This window comes from Mugil cephalus, chromosome 2 (genome assembly GCF_022458985.1).
Source record: "Mugil cephalus isolate CIBA_MC_2020 chromosome 2, CIBA_Mcephalus_1.1, whole genome shotgun sequence".
Lineage (NCBI taxonomy): Eukaryota > Metazoa > Chordata > Actinopteri > Mugiliformes > Mugilidae > Mugil > Mugil cephalus.
In genome coordinates, this window is record NC_061771.1 from 32,784,649 (window position 1) to 32,802,809 (window position 18,161).

Sequence of the window (18,161 nt, forward strand, 5' to 3'; positions counted from 1 at the left end):
ACGAGCACGTCTCTGCATGGTGGGAGGAAACTCTCTTGTTTTAAAAGTGCTATAGAAATAAAGCGGTGTGGTAACTTCCAGCAGACTAATTAAAAACCTGTAAAAAGTGTCTTAACGTCCTGGACAGTCTGATCCCACGTGTCCAGTTTTACGTGGTGGTTTTCACATATGTCCACAGAACACACATCACATATAATATTCTAACAGCTGCTGTCTCCTATACATCAGTGTTACTGTATCAGGACCACGAGCAGCTGTTTGTTGTGTCTGCACCAGGACGGTGACGACTGAAAGTTTCATCAACCTCCACCCGAGAGACAAAGCTCGGATTAAAACGTTTATGTTCAGGCTCCTCAGGGCTTTGATCATGACACATCTTAAACTTGTCCCTGTTCCTCTCAGTGATGTTTATTGTCATGTGGTTTTCATTGAGCCAATCAGAGAAGATCCAGGAAACATCCTCAGGTCTAATCAGGGTCTAATGTGGTCTACAAGGTCCCCCCTCTGAACTGGTTTATTAGGAACCATGAAGAAGAACAAGTGTCCTAATGCTTCTAATGTGATGATGTTGATGATGTGCTAATGTGACAAATACATGTTTACATTAGTTTGAAGACCAGGAACCAGATATGAGACCAGATATTCCAAATTTCTTCAAGTTATTTAATAAATGTGACGAAAAAATGTCCAGGAACAAAGGTGAATAAAGACATCGGCCGTTGTGAGGAAATATATCCTTTGTTTTTTAAATGACTCAATCAGACAGTTTGTTTTAGAAGTGTCTCATTACGAAGGAACAGACGTCACTGTTTGTGCTGCAGTAGAATATTCTAGCAGCTGCTGTCTCTGATGGATCTGTAACGCTGCTCCAGAGTCGAGAGCTTCGCTGGTTTATGTCTCATGACTTTGGCTTCAGACGTTTTTTTTTTTTTTATTATTGAGACCTGCAAAGACTCTGATTATAAATCCAACTCCATAACTGCACATTTCCATGTGCACCATAATCTCTGGTAATAAATAAAGACGCTTACTAACTTTTTTTTTTTTTTTTTTTTTTTTACTCTGAATGCATTAAGGCTTAAGCTCCTCTGTTGGTCAGTCGGTGGTTTTAATCTTTAATGGGACCAGGACTCATTGTGTGTTCACTATGTTTTGGTCATTTTCCAATTCAGAAAAGGTCATTAAAAAACAAACAATGAGCAGTTATTTGATTTTCATTTTAAAATTCAAAAATTAAAATTGAAATTCAGGGCATTTTTAAATTTTATTTTATTTTTTATCAGGGTCAAGAATGGATAAATAAAACTTTAAAAACCTTCTATTTTAATTTTCTTTTTCTGAAATTAGAAAAACAAAAATCGTTAAAAGAACGAAACAAAAAAAGCGTTTTTTTTTCATATTTTGTAGCCGGAAGTTTTCGATTTCAAAGTAAGAGCACGTATGTGGACGGTAGCCACCGTGTTTCTTCCCAAATACATGACTTCTGTCTGTGTTTCCCTAGTTATCCCAGGATGTATTTGCAACTTTACTCTGACCTGATTTCTGACGTGATGGTAAAACAGGACTTGTCATCTGCAGAAATCTCTGCAGCATCAGAGTAATGTTAGCTCGTAGCTAACTACTCCCTGATTATATGTAGTTATATTTAGTTTTTAACTGAAATATGCGGCTTAGCTTTTCTGTAGTCATCTCCTTTTCACTGAGGCTCTGTTATTGTTTCTAAAACAACGAACTGATCCATGACCATCAACTTGTTACACAGCGCCGTCCTCATACACGCTCTTACTTTGAAAACGAAAACTTCCGGTCGCACAATATGAAAAAAAAAAATGGACGTTTTTTTGTTTCTAACGAGTTTTTAGAAGTTAAAAGTTTACTTTATTTATCCATTCATCGACCCTGAAAAAGAAAAATGCCTTAAATTTCAATTTTATATGTTTGAATTTTAAAATGAAAATCAAATAATCGCTCATTTTTTTTGTTGTTGTTGTTTTTTAATATACTTTTTTGAATGAAAAAAATCAGGATAGGTTTTATTTTATTTTATTTATTTATTAAACAGCTAGGGCTAGTATTGGAGTACTGATATGCAATATTACAGTAGAAGTGAGTACTTCAAATATATCGAAAGACAAAACTTTAAACAAAGCAGAAACAGAATATTTTAGACAGAGCAGTTTGGTTTCTTGGGTTTAACTCTAAACAAAATACAAGAAAGTGTCAACTGACTATTTTACCTTGAAAATTATTCAAACTGCTTAAAACAGCTGCTTTAAAGACATTTTAAAGCGAGCTTGTTTAGGATTTATTTGTCAAACTTTAGGAAAAATTCCCAGGACAGGTTTTATTTCAAGGTCGTGGCAGCGGGAACTTTTTCTCCATGAACCTTTTACAAGTTATAATTGAGTCTTCATGCGAACTGATTAGTCGCTGGGACTGGAACTGCACATTCTAATAAATAGGTTGTTAAAAAAATAATCATCTTAATAGTATTCTGTGCTACTTCCCGACCAGTTTCCTTTCAGATATCGTTAACCTTGCAGTCATACGTTTTACTTTTCAGGAGAATTCGCCGTGGATGATTTATGGATCCTAAATTAGTCCGGGACTGGCAGCAGAAGGTGGTTCTGCTTGAGTTAAGAGATACAGAATGGAAAGTAAAAAAAAAAAAAAAAAAAAGTGTGTCATAAGCTCCATTTGTCAGGTTAATGAGCATAATAAAGCTTTGTCTCCCCACTGTGCACACACCTGCAGTACAGTGAACTGTTGTGTGAGATGATGAGAGCCAAAAAAAAAACAAAAAAAAAATAAAAAATGTGCACGAAAGTTAATGAACACGCTCCAAGTTGCCTCCTGCTACATCCATGTATCTGGGATCTGGGAGCAAATCATGTTAAAAAACAAAACAAAAAAAAAAACAGGCCTGGTTTTAATTGCTCCGGCTCTATTAGCCGCGATAGCTTCGCTCTCCACTAAGGTATAATAAGTTTCATAAGTCAAATTAGTTCAAAAAGTCATTATCCTCTTTAGTAGCTGACACTTAACAACCATCATGAGGAGCTTTCACTCAAATTAGTTCCCAGTAAATTGTTGCAGAAAACACTGGTGATGTGAGACGTGTTATTATCGGGACACTTGTCTGATGAGCGTTGTTAAATGTGGCGACGAGCCGAGTGTGTTTCTGTGTGTGTGTGTGTGTGTGTGTGTGTGTGTGTGTGTGTGTGTGTGTGTGTGTGTGTTTGCACTCGGCTGTAGCTCATTTCTTTCTCCGTGTCTTCCTCTCTCTCCAGGCACTTCCTCTTCAAGACAGGTACAGGCACCACCCCCCTCTTCTCCACAGCCACCCCCGGCTACACCATGGCCACAGGCTCGGTGTACTCGCCCCCAACCAGGCCGCTGCCCAGGAACACCCTGTCCCGCTCCGCCTTCAAGTTCAAGAAATCCTCCAAGTACTGCTCATGGAGGTAAGATGCCATTTTATTTTATTTTATTTTATTTTATTTTATTTTATTTTATTTTATTTTATTTTATGTATTTATTTTATTTATTTTTTAATTTTATTTTATTTTATTTTATTTTATTTTATGTATTTTATTATATTTTATTTTATTTTATTTTTTAATTTATTTTTTTATTATATTTTATTTTATGTATTTTATTATATTTTATTTTATTTTATTTTTTAATATATTTTTGTATTATATTTTATTTTATTTTATATTATTTTATGTATTTTATTTATTTTTTTATTTTATTTTATTTTATTTTAATTTCATCCTTAAGGAACCTTACTTACCTTGTTACCATCGGTTTTAGTTTTAAATTCTGCATTTAATCTTCCTGGTGGTGACTTTGACCTGTCCCCCAGTAGCCAGAGCTGGGGGGTGAAAAGCCTTTATCGAGATGAATATTTAATCATGAAATGATTTAAAACATGTAGACCAGGACACAACCCACCCTGTTGGTTTGACGTTTATACTAGAGACACATTTGTAGATGCCCCGATGGAGCCATGTTTTATTCTCACTACCTGAAAGGTGACTTGGCTCCATCTTAACCAGCCTACACTAAGAGACAAGGTCATAATGTTATGGCTGATCGGTGTAGCCACACACATCTGGTCATCTAGACTTCTCCTGTGATTATATAAATGTCTCACGTCCTGTGGTGGACAGCAGACACGGAGTTTTGTCTTTCTTTAAGTGGGAGTGACGTCGAGACAGATTCAGGTTCAGGTCCAGGTTCAGGCTCAGGTTCAGGTCCAGGTTCAGGTCCAGGTCCAGGTCCAGGTCCAGGTCCAGGTCCAGGTTCAGGTTCTGTCATTTAGCAGGTTGTTAGCGATGCTCAGAGACGTAATGACCGGCCTCTTGTTAAAAGCCTGATCCAAGCCTGGGTCTGTGGTCTGTGGTCCCCAGTTCCAGGAGAGGACTGGTTTCACTGCACAGGGACATTAATCAGGACGATCTACAGGGAGCAGGTCGTTCACAGTTACGTCTGAACCATAAATGCCCAGTTAGTCGGACGTCTGTTGGTCTGTGTGGCTCCGTTGGCTCGTTGTGTGTCTGTGTTGTCTTGTGCATGATGCAAGCCGGAAGAAACCGCTCCCTAATTTGTTCTCCTTGCAGCGTTAGCGGCTCAACAGGGTCCTTGCTCCTTTTTCTGCTCGTAAACTGAGCAGGTAGGCGTCGTTTCCTAGACGCCGGCTTAATAGGCTGTTTAAACTGAGCCAGCGGTGCATTCACTGCCAACCAGGGCTCAGCGGGCTCCGACATCGAGTCCGAAATATCTGCAGAGGACCACTCCTGTGGCCAGTGAGCCATCGGAGTGGGTGGAGAGTGGGAGAAGGCAAAGAACAATGGAGGAGCTGTGGCCGACTCGGAGAACATCCAGATTATATCACGTTACCGCTGCAGGGAGCGACCAGAAAGGAAGTGGGATTGTCGGACGTTTTATAGTTCACTTTCACGCCACACAGGGAAAACCTCCGTCTGTGGAGTTCACACGGCTCCACCACTTTTAACCTGACCACAATCTGCAGCCTCAGATCTGCATCTAGTGACGATAAAATAACAACCATTCATTGGTTTAGTTATACAAATAAAGTTATGTATATAACTGTATATCACTTGCCACTTTATTAGGTACACCTGGTCAGTTGCTTGTCAACACAAATAGTATGAATAATTTATTCATGTAGAGGAGATCAACACAAGTTCCTGAAGTTCAAACCGAGCATCAGAATGAGGAAGAAACAGGATTTAAGAGACTTTGAACGTCGCTGGTTGTTGAGTGTTTCAGAAACTGTTGATCTACTGGGATTTTCACACAGAACCATCTCTAGGGTTTAACAGAGAACGGTCAGAAAAAGAGAAAATATCCAGTGAGCAGCAGTGGTTGATGCGAGAGGTCAGAGGAGAATGGGCAGACTGGTTGGAGATGATAGAAAGGCAACAGGAACTCAAATAACCACTAGTTCCAACCATGAATGCAGAATACCATCTCTGAACGCGCAACACGCCCAACCTTGAAGAAGATGGGCTACAGCAGCAGAAGACCACACCGGGGGCCACTCCTGTCAGCTAAGAACAGGAAACTGAGACTACAGTTCACACAGGCTCAACAACACTGGACAATAGAAGACTGGAAAAACGTTGCCTGATCTGATGAGTCTCGATTATAGGGTCAGAATTTAAACAACATGAAAGCATGGATCCATCCTGCCTTGTATCAACGGTTCAGGCTGGTGGTGGTGAAGTAGTGGTTTGGGGGTCATGGTTTAAATGCCACAGTCTACCTGAGTATTGTTGCTGACCATGTCCATCCCTTTATGACCACAGTGTACCATCTTCTGACGGCTACTTCCAGCAGGATAATGCACCATGTCACAAAGCTCATATCATCTGGAACATGACGATGAGTTCACTGTTCTCCAATGGCCTCCACAGTCACCACATCTCAACCAAATATTTCACCTTTGGGATATGGTGGAACGGGAGATTCTCATCATAGATGTGATCAGATATCAACTGTGTGACGTTATCATGTCAATATGGACAGAAAACCTCTGAGGAATGTTTCCAACACCTTGTTGAAAGTTCAAAGAATTAAGACAGTTCTGAAGATAAAAAGGGTCCAACCTTTAACTAGCAATGTGTACCTAATAAAATGGCCGCTGAGTGTTTATCTAGTGAAGAATATAATGCACAACAATAAGGAGTTATGGACGTACCACCTCAGGTAATTTCTGCATCACTTGATTCATTGTGTACGATGTCAAACGAGCTCCTGTCGACTCAAAGAGAATCAGCGGAGAATAAACGCTTCATCATATTTAACATGAGCCAGTTGGTTTTTATGAATCCGATTCATCAGTCACATCATCCCCGTCACTAACTACGTCCTCTCACCATAAAGCCGTGGCCGGGCCTCTCCACACAGACGTGTGACGTTACAGTCGATTTTACAGGTTTGATTTATGCAGGACAGTTGACTGAATCTCTGGAAGTAACTGGATCCATAAAAAGATAAAACGCAGCAGACGATCAGCGGCCACCTGCCGCCCATCAGTCAGGGAGGGAGGACGGGCTGCTGAGCAGAGCAGGGATTTCTGAGGCGTGTGACAGTCTTTTACACATTAAGGAGAAGCGTATGCTGCTGTTTCTCATGACAATGCAAAACAATTCTCCTTAAACATTTGGCTGATAGCGGGAGGTGGAGGTAGAGAGGCTGGTGTGTGTCTGTGCAGCTGCTCTTTAATTATTATACGTTACGTGCAGTAATATTTTTATAAGTTTGAAGAAGCCCCGGCTGCAGACGACACTGCAAATAAATACTAATAACAGTCAGAATATGAACTCACCAATTAATGAAAAATGTTTTTTTTTTAAGAATATTTATGAAAGTGCACACGTCTTTTTGTGTTTTTTCCTGCAGGTGTACAGCTCTCAGCGCCGTCGGTCTGTCGGTGCTGCTCTCTGTCCTGCTCTGTTACTGCATAGGTAAGACACACACACACACACACACACACACACACACACACACATGATGTAATTATATGCACACTCATTAGTCTGAAGGGTTTGGCCCAGACACAAGATGACAAATGAGACTTTTATTTGTGCTTCCCCTGATTTGTTCGTTGCTAAATCCCGGCTCATCGCTCCAGTTCCAGTCTCACCCGTCCTCCTCCCCCCTCCCTCCCCCCTGTTCTCTGGTTTTCACTCAGTGGTGTGAGCCCATCAGATAAAGAGGCTGCCAGGGGTGTCCTCTCTCCTGGCCTCACCCCCTCCTCCCCTCCCTCCCTCCCTGCCTCCCTCATCATTGATTTCCAGATGTGTTGTAGGTGAAGGCAGATCTGAGCTGGTGTCCACATTAAAATGTTGTTGTTAATACGACTAATCACTTTGACCGTCATTAGTTTTAGTCTGGATACAGGAAAAATACATTTAAATATATAGTTTGTCACATTCATCATTCTCATCATCGAAGCTGGTGACGCCGTATCTTTAAATATATACGTTTCAAGCTGCTGAACACACTCGTCCACAGGCTCCTTTTAGAAGCGCTGCATCGCTGGCCTTTGTAAGCACTTCACTCTGCAGCGTAGTGGATTGAAGCCCCTCAGGAGAGTCCTGTGGTTTCTCAGACTTCTGTGACCAGAATGCAATTTATAACGTGCATTGTTTGCTTGCCAGTCAGAATTGACTGTTTTCATTTTGTCATGGAAATTTAAAAAAAAATTTGAAACTTGATAGAATCGTCCCGATACGAATCCGTGCACGCAAAGGCTTCGGTCCAGGAAGGAAAGCAAATTAGTATTAACTCGGTAAAAAAAGAGAGGATCCCAGCGGATGCAGAGCGTTTACAGCTGCAGCCATCAAAAGCACTTCAGTGCCTTTTCTTTCTCCCCTGCATCGCTTCAAAACTGTCAGAGCAGTTTGCTCATTGTTAGATTGTGTTTAAAAAAAAAAAAAAAGCCCAGGGAGAAAGAGAGAGGAAGAAAAATACAAAAAAAAATAAAAGTCTGAGGGGAGGAAGTGTGGTATTTTTTCTAAAGGTCATCGATTCCCACAATGAACTGAAGCAATTATGGCTGAAGCTCAGATGGTCCTTGGACTTGGAGATCTGTAGCCACAGGCGAGTCTTTGTGTTTGTGTGTGTGTGTGTGTGTGTGTTTGTGTGTGTGTGTCAGGAGTGAATTTGTTCTTCCATGCTTGGATATTGTGTTGTGTGTGTATCATGTGCCCCCTCATGCAGCAGTTGTTAGAAAGATGTTTTTTTTTTGTCCGAGCATCTGTTAAAAGTTTCCTGGGATTTTCATGATTGACACACACACACACACACACACACAGACAGAAACACACACAGGTCTGTCTCACACACTGTTGAACACACTCGAGATCCCTGAGAACACACGGACACACGCGATCTCATGAGCGTGTGCGCATGCACGCGAGGAAACATATCCACCAGGGTGCACAGACACACAGGTTTTGATTGGCACATGGACGGAGCCCAGGTTCTCGTTCCTGCACGCTGCCCCCCTCCGATACCCCCCTGATACCCCCCTCCCACCCCCCCGGCCTTCACAAACTGACATAATGACATACCAGACAACATATGATCCATGTCTGTTCCTGGGTGTGTTTTTCTTGGGTAAATGTGCGTGTCAATCATAGTGTGTGTGCGTGTCTCCTCAGGTCTCGGTCGGAGGGAAATATTTGGCCAGAGTCAGTGGGGAAGCTTTTTGTTTTGTACGTTTCTGTTTCGTGCGATAAAGCAGCGGACGAGGAAAGAGGGTGAGAGAGGAAATGGAGGGAAATCGGTTCAGACTTTACGTCGTTGCTCTCGTACGGTAGCGTCCTGACGAACGGGCGGAGGCATCAGGGAGGGAGCTGCCTCCACGCAGAAACCTCAGATTTGTCAAAAAACAGATGGACGTCAGATTTATTTCTTTTATTTTTTCTGGCACACATCAACTCCTTCAGATGGAAAACTCAGCGGCAAAGTGTAGCAGTGGCTGGAAAAGAGTGTGTGTGTGTGTGTGCTGTGTGTAGGTAGTTCTCCTTTAGGTTTACATTCATCAACATGTGGTCTGAGACTGGATCCAGACTCAGCTGCACAATTTGAAGTGAATGTAAATAGTAAGAACTGCAGACAGAAACCGTCTGAGGATATTTAACAATAATTCATTTCCTCCTGCTGCACGTTCATATGAAACCACCAGCTCCTGTTACAGAATCACAATCAGAATCACTTTAGACAATAAGAATATGTAGAATAAGACAATTAGAATAAGATGCACACATCAATGTAAAAAATATAAAAAATAATATATATACAAATATGTCCAAGTCTAAGTGAACATGTGTTGTGATTGAATGTGGGCTGTTGCACAGCGGGGAATTATTGCACATCGTCCAACAAATATATAAAGAAATATGTGCAAGTATATGACAAGAAAATGAGCATGAGTTATTGCACAGGAAGGAATTTACCCAACAAACTAATTAGTGTCTGATGCTCACAGTGAGGAGTTGTCCAGGTTGATGTCCACAGGCAGGGATGATTTCCTGTGGCTCTGCAGCGCATCGGGGTGTGAAAAACCACCTGTTTCTGTTTTATGTTTTTATTTATCTAAAAAGGGACGTTTTACATTAATCAACTTCACAGTAAATGTGCCAGTGTCAGCCAGCGGGCTAAATTAGTGCTTTTGTTGAGATGTTTTAAGAGCTATTATCATATTTGTTAAAAAAAAAAAAAATCAAAGTTGTTAATTGCAAAACAAAAGGAGTCGTTCATCACTAAAAACTAGGCATTAGCCAAGTAGCTAGGCTAGCTAGGCTAGCTCAAAGCTAAAACAAACACAACAGCCAGAACAATAGATGACAACAGAAACAGCATGTCAACTTTAACCTCCTGAGACCCTGCGTCCTCATATGGGGACGTTAGGGTTTCAGTTTGTGGCAGATTATTCTGCTTCATTTAAACTTTTATAGATGATAGCATCATTTCATCTGACTCATTCTGCAGCCAGTCATGGAACAAGAGTGGACAAAGATACACAACCTGATTTAATTTTACAGCTGAAACTTATTTATTTATGATTATTAAGTTTTCTAGTTTAATATGAAACACAAATGCTGTCAATAGTAACGAGCTATAGCTTTGCTAATTAGGACATTGCAATAGTTTTTGCACAGCAACGTTCAGGCATGAAAATGAACAGTTTTATATTTTGTCACATATTGGGACTTCATTATGATAATATTAAGTGAAATAATCCCAGTGTCCACACATGAGGACATCGTTTCCTCCAAAAACTACTTCCCGTCCAAAGATGACGCTTAGTTTTTATAGTTCTTAGATCCTGCTGATCCCAAACGAAGAGAAACAGAGAGATTAAACATGCAAAACAAATGAAATCTCAGGTCTGAGGAGGTTGAGACAGACACAGATAATGATGTTCACATATTTGGTTCTTCAGCTGGAGACTGAATGTAATGTAAGAGGTGCAGCTTCTTATCCGACTTCAGAAAGGAAGAAGAGAACAACGAGCAAATTTGATTAGGAGGGGAAATTTAAAAGAAAGCACCAGAAACAGACGCAGGGACAAATCTATGAAGCAGATATTTTCCTTTGCACTTGAAAACTGGTTAATAATGAAAAAGAATAAAAAATGTTGGCGAGAGAGAGGGGAAGGACGGAGGGAGACCGAGGCCCGACTAATACTTTCTGCTCAGATTGCTGTGTTGCCAGTGTAACCGGGCCCTGCCTCGTGTGATTGTTCCGTTAATGGAAAAATTGCTGCGGGTCCTTTTTCTATCAAGTCAACATTTAGAATGTGATTGCCAGCACATTCACGCAGGATTCCTTTCTTACAAATCATCCGACAACCCTGTGACCTCGCCCCATGTCCACGGTCACGCTCGCTTTTAAAGCTGCCGCCTGCAAGTACCTGAACAACATATGTAAATGTACACAGAGGATCCAGAGTTGGGATTTCTCTCTTTTTTTTTTTTTTTTTTTTATTCTGGTGAGCGTATATGCAAACAGGCAAAGGCTGTGCTAACAAAGACACACACGTACACACACAAAACCCTCCACTGTGACTAATTGGGCCAAGCTGCGCCTCATAAAACAAGGCCGGCGTCGAACAAATACTCAGCAGCTACAGGACCCATACCCCCATTCAGCAGACCCATTAAGATACAAGTGTCTCTGTGAGCCCTGCTGGGGAGCGCTGCTCTTTAATGAACCTGTGAAATGGATCCAGTCTTGTTTTTTATTTATTTTTTTCCTGGTCCCTCCTTTGCATTTTTACCAGTTTCACATCTCATCGGATTTATTCCACTGAAATAAAAAAAAAGGAGCATCTCGTATGACTGTATTTACATTTAACTTACGCAACAACAGTGTTGGTAGAAGAACTGTTAGACACGGGTTGATGCGAGTCGTGCTTCCACTGTGGGGGTTTAATTAAACAGGTGAACACTTGCAGGATCTATGCGTAGCTGTGATTTCTCGAGAGAAACTCGCTCTCACGTTTAGCTTCAGCCTCTGAAGACAGAACTCCTCGGCGTCGTGGCTGCACGACTTCACCTCCTATATCTCATCATCCCTCCCGCGCACACTTTAATAACAGTGACGGGCGTCTCCTGTCTCGTGGCTTTTAGAGCCTTCTCTCTTTTCTCGCAGCTGTAGAATAATAAATTCTGTGAAAGTATTGTGGGTTTTATTTTTTTATTTTATGTTAAACCTCCGTTGCGCCCAAATAGGATTTCTGGCTAACTGTGCTTGATTAGACCTGCACTCTGATGCAAAGCTCTGCTGTGAATTACTCAACCCTATCATCAGACAAGGCTGATGATAGCTCCGGAGCTGCTCTCGGAAATTGCATTGACCGTCTACGTTTTGTCAAATCCTTTTTAGTTTCTGCACGTTCTGCACTTTGCTGATGGTTAGAAAGTGTAGAGACGAGTCTGGACTGTGGAGAAACTATAGTTAGCGTCGACCAACAAAATGCTAAATCACTTGAGTTAACAAAAGTTAATCATAGAAAATGTTCCTGCTTTAAATATTCATTGTCCTTGAAAGACATGAGGCCGATAAAGGTGAAAGTCGGTCCCATTTTAACAAATACAGGAGCTAAAAGAGACATTTTTTTGTAAATTGGGCTTATTTTCTCATTCAATTGGAGTCATCATTCCTGCTTTGATTGCAGATATAAGACATTTGAGAGTCAGTGGTTTATCATAACCGGAGCTTCAGGTGCCTCAGTCTCGTTTGTCCGAGTCACGTCTGGTCTCTGGAAGAATCCTGCACAGATATCACATATCTAGTCTGCACTGTGGAGCTGCTGTGGTTCTAAGGTGTAGAGAAAAGTCTGGACTACGGAGAAACTAAACTAATTAAACTATAGTTTAATAACATTAACTAACAAACACATTTTGCCCTTGAACCACTTGGGTTAGTAAAAACCTTTTACCTCCTGCATATTTTAAAATTGGACCTTTATTGGTCTCATGTAAGGAAGGAAAATAAATAGTTATTCCATCTTTACAGCAGTTATTCTGTTTGTTGTTTTATGAATGCACTGGTTTTGTGTAGCGTTGTGGACTTTAGTGGATGTGTTCGTGTCATGTCTGACTTTAATCCGGGAGTGAAATACTTAGTTTTTATGATTAACTTGTGTTAACCTGAGTCATTTAGGTGCAGGTATTTTGTTGATTTCTCCGTAGTCCAGACTTTTCTCTACACTTTATGACCATTGCAGCTGCAAAGTGCAGAACCTTTTTTGAAATTGTGCTTATTTTCTCATTTAATTGGAGTCATTGTTGCTGCTTTGGTTGCAGATATAAGACACTAAACTATGTGTCAGTGCATCATCGTAAACGGAGCTTCAGACGCCTCGTTCAGCGTCGGTCACATCAGACATAAATACGTGGTCCGGTGTGAAGCTGGCCTCAGCGTGGCCGTGTTTCTTCCTCTCAGTCCTACAGGAGCTCCTTTTTATCAGACACCGACGTCGGGTGAAAACACCTGCGTGGGTGGACTCAGGAAGTGTGGGGGCTCTACATTATTCAATGGCAGCAGTTGCTTCTGTCAGCATTTGTAGTTGCACGTTCTTTTCGGGTGGGAATACTTCACAGTAACTACGACGCAAAAAAAAAAAGGAGAAGAAGAAGCGATGCGTCCGCCTCGTCTGTAAAGTACATCTTATGTTCTTACACTTCCTGCCTTTCAAGTGGCTCCTCTCAGTGTGTGTCAGATTATCTGGGCTGAACAGGGATCAGGTTCCTCTGAGCAGACCCGGTAAAGCCTGACTGTGTGCATTAGGATGTTGATTCCAGGGCCGGCTTTGAACGCCGTAGCACGGTTGCTCCTCCATCGATCCTAGTAGCTCGGCTGCTTCTGGGATTTCTCTCCTTTCAAATAAAAAATGAAAATGAATAGTTTGTGACACCGGCCTCTCGCCCCGTCCTCTCCTCCGCGTGATAAGAATCAAGTTTCCGCTCCACACCCCGACGTTTTTAACCAGCTAATTTCTCTAAAACGTTTGGGCTGATTCTGAATTTTCCCTAAAAAGGTTGTGTTGGAGAGAAGCAGATTGTTACCATGGCCGTTAATCCTCTTAGTTTATCACACACACATAAACACGGAGGCTCCTGTCGATTAGCCGGCACTCTCCCATGACCCCGCGCTCCTGTCCTCAACACCGAAAGGTTGTGGGTAACAGGCGAGCGCAGCACGACTCTAATTTAATGAGCCAAAGAGTTGTGTGTGTGTGTGTGTGGTGTGTGTGTGGTGTGTGTGTGTGTGTGTGTGCAGTGTGGGGAATCCACGGCAGGAGTTTCTCTCGCTAAATGTTCCCGGGGTGGATCAGTAATTGGTCCTTGACTCGTCTCTTTATCGGTCCAGAGTTCTCACGTGTGTCCAACAGGTTTCAGTGTTTCTGGGTCCATGATGGGACCTGGACCTGGACCTGGACCTGGACCTGGACCCGGTTATGCATTTGACACACAACTTCTCCCAGATGGAAAATAATTGCTTTCATTTTGCACATTTTTTTCACAACAGTGTCAAAGACATGAAGAGATGTGAGCGTCAGATTTCCATCTGTTGTCTGAAAATAAAAACACAAAACAACATCCAACACAGACCACAGAGAAGAGCCCAACATTGAAAACACAAAGACGCCTACAAATACATTGCACAAAAAAAGAACACTTCAGATCAGTATAACAGTGTAAATAAGAGTTACAGGGTATATTTAAAAATGTATAGCATTTACTTTAATTAACATATCAACACGTGGTGTAAATCCAGGTTCGAGTCCAGCTCGGGCGTTTGCATGTTCTCCCTGTGTCTGCGTGGGTTCTCCGGTTTCCTCCCGCCTCCAAAGACGTGCTCGTTGGTCTGATCGGTGACTCTAAACTGACTCTAGGTGTGAGTGTGAATGGTTGTGTGTCTCTGTGTTAGCGCTGCGATAGGCTGGCGATGCCAGCTGGGACAGAGTCCAGCAGCCCCCCCGGCCCTAGTGAGGATTAAGCGGAACGGAAGATGAGATGAGTTAATAGAGGCCTTTTCATTAGCTGCTTTTTTGCACAACATTTGTGTAGGTTGTCAGATTACACGTCTGTGCTCGGTCTCAAATCAAATACAAAACAGATCAAACTATACAACTATACAAATACTTTTTTAAAACATGAAAGTATTTGCACACATCTTCAACAGTTTTTAGTCCTCACTGATTTCCTTCTACTGACCGGATCTTCTGAACCAAAAACAAACAACTTCTGGAAACTTTTTGGTGATACTTTGTTTTTTGCTTCATACATAACTAATTATCTGTGTAACTCAACTAAAAGTTTAAGTTTCACGATGTGTTTGCTACAGGAGCCAGTGAACAGACTCATTTATTCACATGATTTATGTCTTTATTTAGTGGGAGGAGGGTGGGTGGAGGCCACTTATTTTATATTACAACAATAACAACAGTAATCTTAATTTGTTTAGTATCAAATCAACATTACAAAGTGCTACATAAAAGACATGAATAAACTCATTTGTCATTTTAAAAACAGGCACATGAAACAAAGTTAATAAAACCAGAACCGTTAAAACAAAGAAACACAGCACAGTTAAGAACCCAATTAAAACTCACTTAGAACTGAAGTAAAACCAAGAAAGGCTCCGCGATAAAAATATGTTCTGGCTTCACAGCTGATCTGATTTCCTCAAAAATATCGGCCATGAAGAGATTTAACCTCTTATCGTTCCAGCCTTTTTAGGACGTAGCCAAAGGAACTGAATGGAGCTCATTCATGGTCTTCGTCTCTTTTAAAAGACAAGACTCAGAGTTATTCTCACTTTTGTGATAGAAAGTTTTGAGTGGTTTAATTCTGGAGGAATCAAAGTTGGAACACGGTTAAAAAATATCAAGTTTTTGGGTTCACCTGATAAAATATGTTGTTTGAATAATATAATGACTTTTATCAGTGAAACCAGAAGAAAATGACGTATTGCATCATGCAGCATTTACTCAAACACAACTCATAGTGTCCAGAGCTCTGATTGGTTCAATAAGCTGCTGATGTCCCATAAACCAGAGTTGTGAAATTGATTTAAACAGGTAGAAAGGCTGTTAACAATAACCCAGACGTGATGAAATAAAAGCATGTAAAATAATCTCTTTAAAAGATAAAATGGACCAAATCTTGGAAATGTTCGACAGATGGTAAGAAAACACTAACAAGGGTTTGATTTGGATCAGAATCATTCTCTAGATATTGGGTTTATGAATGTATCTACGTCTAAAATATACATTCCAGATAGAGAAGTGTTTTATTTAATATCTATAGCAGCTCTGTTTGCTGTAATTTAAGAAAATGAATGAGCTTCTCTTAAGTTAAGAGTTGCTTCTCCTTTACCTACTAGACCTCCATTAGTATAAAATAAGAAAATCAATGTTACTCTAATAATTTATTCTCTTGGACTCAATGGTCTCTTGTAATTTAAGATGCGTTGTTGGACCAAGACCAAGTATTTATCCTGGTTCTGAACCGTAATGAAAAAGAGAGGGATGTCCTATTATTTAAAAAGGGGGATGATGGCAGAGGTTTCAGAGGGAGTCTCCAAGGAGACATTGATAGTGTGTGAATATGTGAATATATGTCTCCTCTGTAAAAACCCTCCGAACATGACACAGAGCAGGTGTGAATGTCACGTTTCAGTTTTGAAAAGTAAGAGACACCTCCGCCCCAATCTGATGCTTGAAAGACGAGGAGGGTGTTGGTTTCTGATTACATCTGACCATAGGATATTCAGTTTGGACAGAGCACACGTTTTGTGCCCTTCATACTTTTCGTGTCTGCATAAAAACGACTCAACACACAGGAAAATGAGACAATATTACAAATCTGTGAGTAACTTTGGCGTCGGTCGCTGCCCCATTTTTGTTTTTGTTTTTTTCTGTTCTATTCTTTTTATTTTTTTATTTTACCAGGTTAGTCCCATTGTTTAGTCATTTTCAAGACAGACCTGGCCAAAACAGCAGCATCATAAGACGTTACAGACACAACATTAAAATACCTTCAGACGATGACAAGCACCAACCGATGTAGCTTTAAAATCAGGCTCCCAAGATTCAGGTCTTTTTGAAGGCTGCTCCAGAAAACGTATTTGTCTCAGTCTGATCTTCACAACACGACTGTGGAAGTGTGTGATGACAACAGACAAAGGAGCTTTGTGAGGAGCTCAGAGAAAAAGAGTTGTTGTTGCTCATCAGGCTGGAAAAATGTTCCAAAACCATCTCTGAAGAGTCTGAAAACTGGGTCATGGAGGAAGACAACGAGCCCAAGAACATGGTGGTTCTCCTGAAGAACGGTTAAACTGGATGAAGTCTCCATATGAGGACGCAGGGTCTCAGGAGGTTAAAGAAGAACCAGATGAATGTTTAGGAACAAGTCAAAGTCCTGACCTTCATCCAACAGAGATGTTGTAGCATCAGTTGATGTGAGGAAACCACCAACATCTCATCCTCCAAGCTGCTGTAGACACTGATCAGAAAATAGCTGAGAAAAAACTTTAAATTACAATGAAATACATTTTTTTCCCCACATACCTTCCCCAGCGTAAAGTGAAAAAGATTTGAAGAGAAAATTCTGCCGTCTGGAGGTTACCTTGCCTCGGCTGCTTTTATGAAGATTAACCACTTTTCTCTTTGCCGAGAACAAAGTTCCTCAAACTGAAAACCCTGGCAAAGTCTATTACCCTGAGGACAACACTGTAAAATATGAATTTATCCCAAAATTATTTAGAAAATGGAACCATGTCAGGATTTAGAGTGTAAATGTACTAGTCATAATTATGTTTCGAGTATATTTTAAACCCATTTTAATCCCTAACCTTCAGGACAAATCAAAAGATCTTCACTGTAAACTCATGACACAATAAAAATATGTATATGGCCATTAAAAGCTGAGATGAAGCAGAAAAGCCAGCGCTCCTGTAATGTCATTCCACCATTGATTTTTCTTATCAGATGTGGTGAGGCCGGAATAGGGATGGGAGCTATCGTCTGAACGTGAACAGGCACACGTTTCTCCCATTTCACCGTCGCTTTAGTTTCACGTTTGACCCGCTGCCCCTTTTAGATCAAATTTAGTTCACACAACACAGCGGTTCTGGTCGACCACAGCAGAAACTTGTCTGTTTGGCTTCCAGCTCCTTCCAGCTCCTTGCAGCTAGACACCTGTTTGGTCTGAAGGAGGAGGAGATTAGGGGAGGGGGAGTTGAGAATGTGTAGGGACTTTGCAAAACCAAAACATTTCTATAAGGGTGATGTAACATGACAACCTTGTGTAGTCGTCAGCTGCTGTTGCCAATTCTCAAGTTTCTTTGACTTGCTCTGTTCACACATGGAGGTGTCCCCGAGGATTTCTGGTGACAGCAGGAGAGGCAGACATCTTTACTTTCACATTTTTTTCCCCAGTTGGTCAGATCCAAATGTCAGTAAAGTTAATCTCATGTAAGCTGTCGTGAACTGGATCTGTATGTCAATGTGTCAAACAGCCGAATGGATCTAGGTTCTAACAGCTCTGGCCACATGTACCATCGAGCAGGTGAGACTGGTTGACAACACATCAGGACAACTTTCC

At 41.1% G+C, this 18,161-nt stretch overlaps 1 protein-coding gene across 10 annotated transcripts in view; it reads left to right on the forward strand.

The window, feature by feature from the left end:
* The window catches only part of LOC125004004 (teneurin-3), a 322,776-nt gene that overhangs the window by 196,160 nt on the left and 108,455 nt on the right, over positions 1–18,161 (forward strand). For all 10 annotated transcript variants that reach the window (XM_047578303.1, XM_047578307.1, XM_047578305.1 and 7 more), the window contains 2 exons: positions 3,291–3,464; positions 6,934–6,998. In XM_047578303.1, the coding sequence (XP_047434259.1) occupies positions 3,291–3,464; positions 6,934–6,998 (239 nt within the window). The remainder of the gene's footprint in view (positions 1–3,290; positions 3,465–6,933; positions 6,999–18,161) is intronic.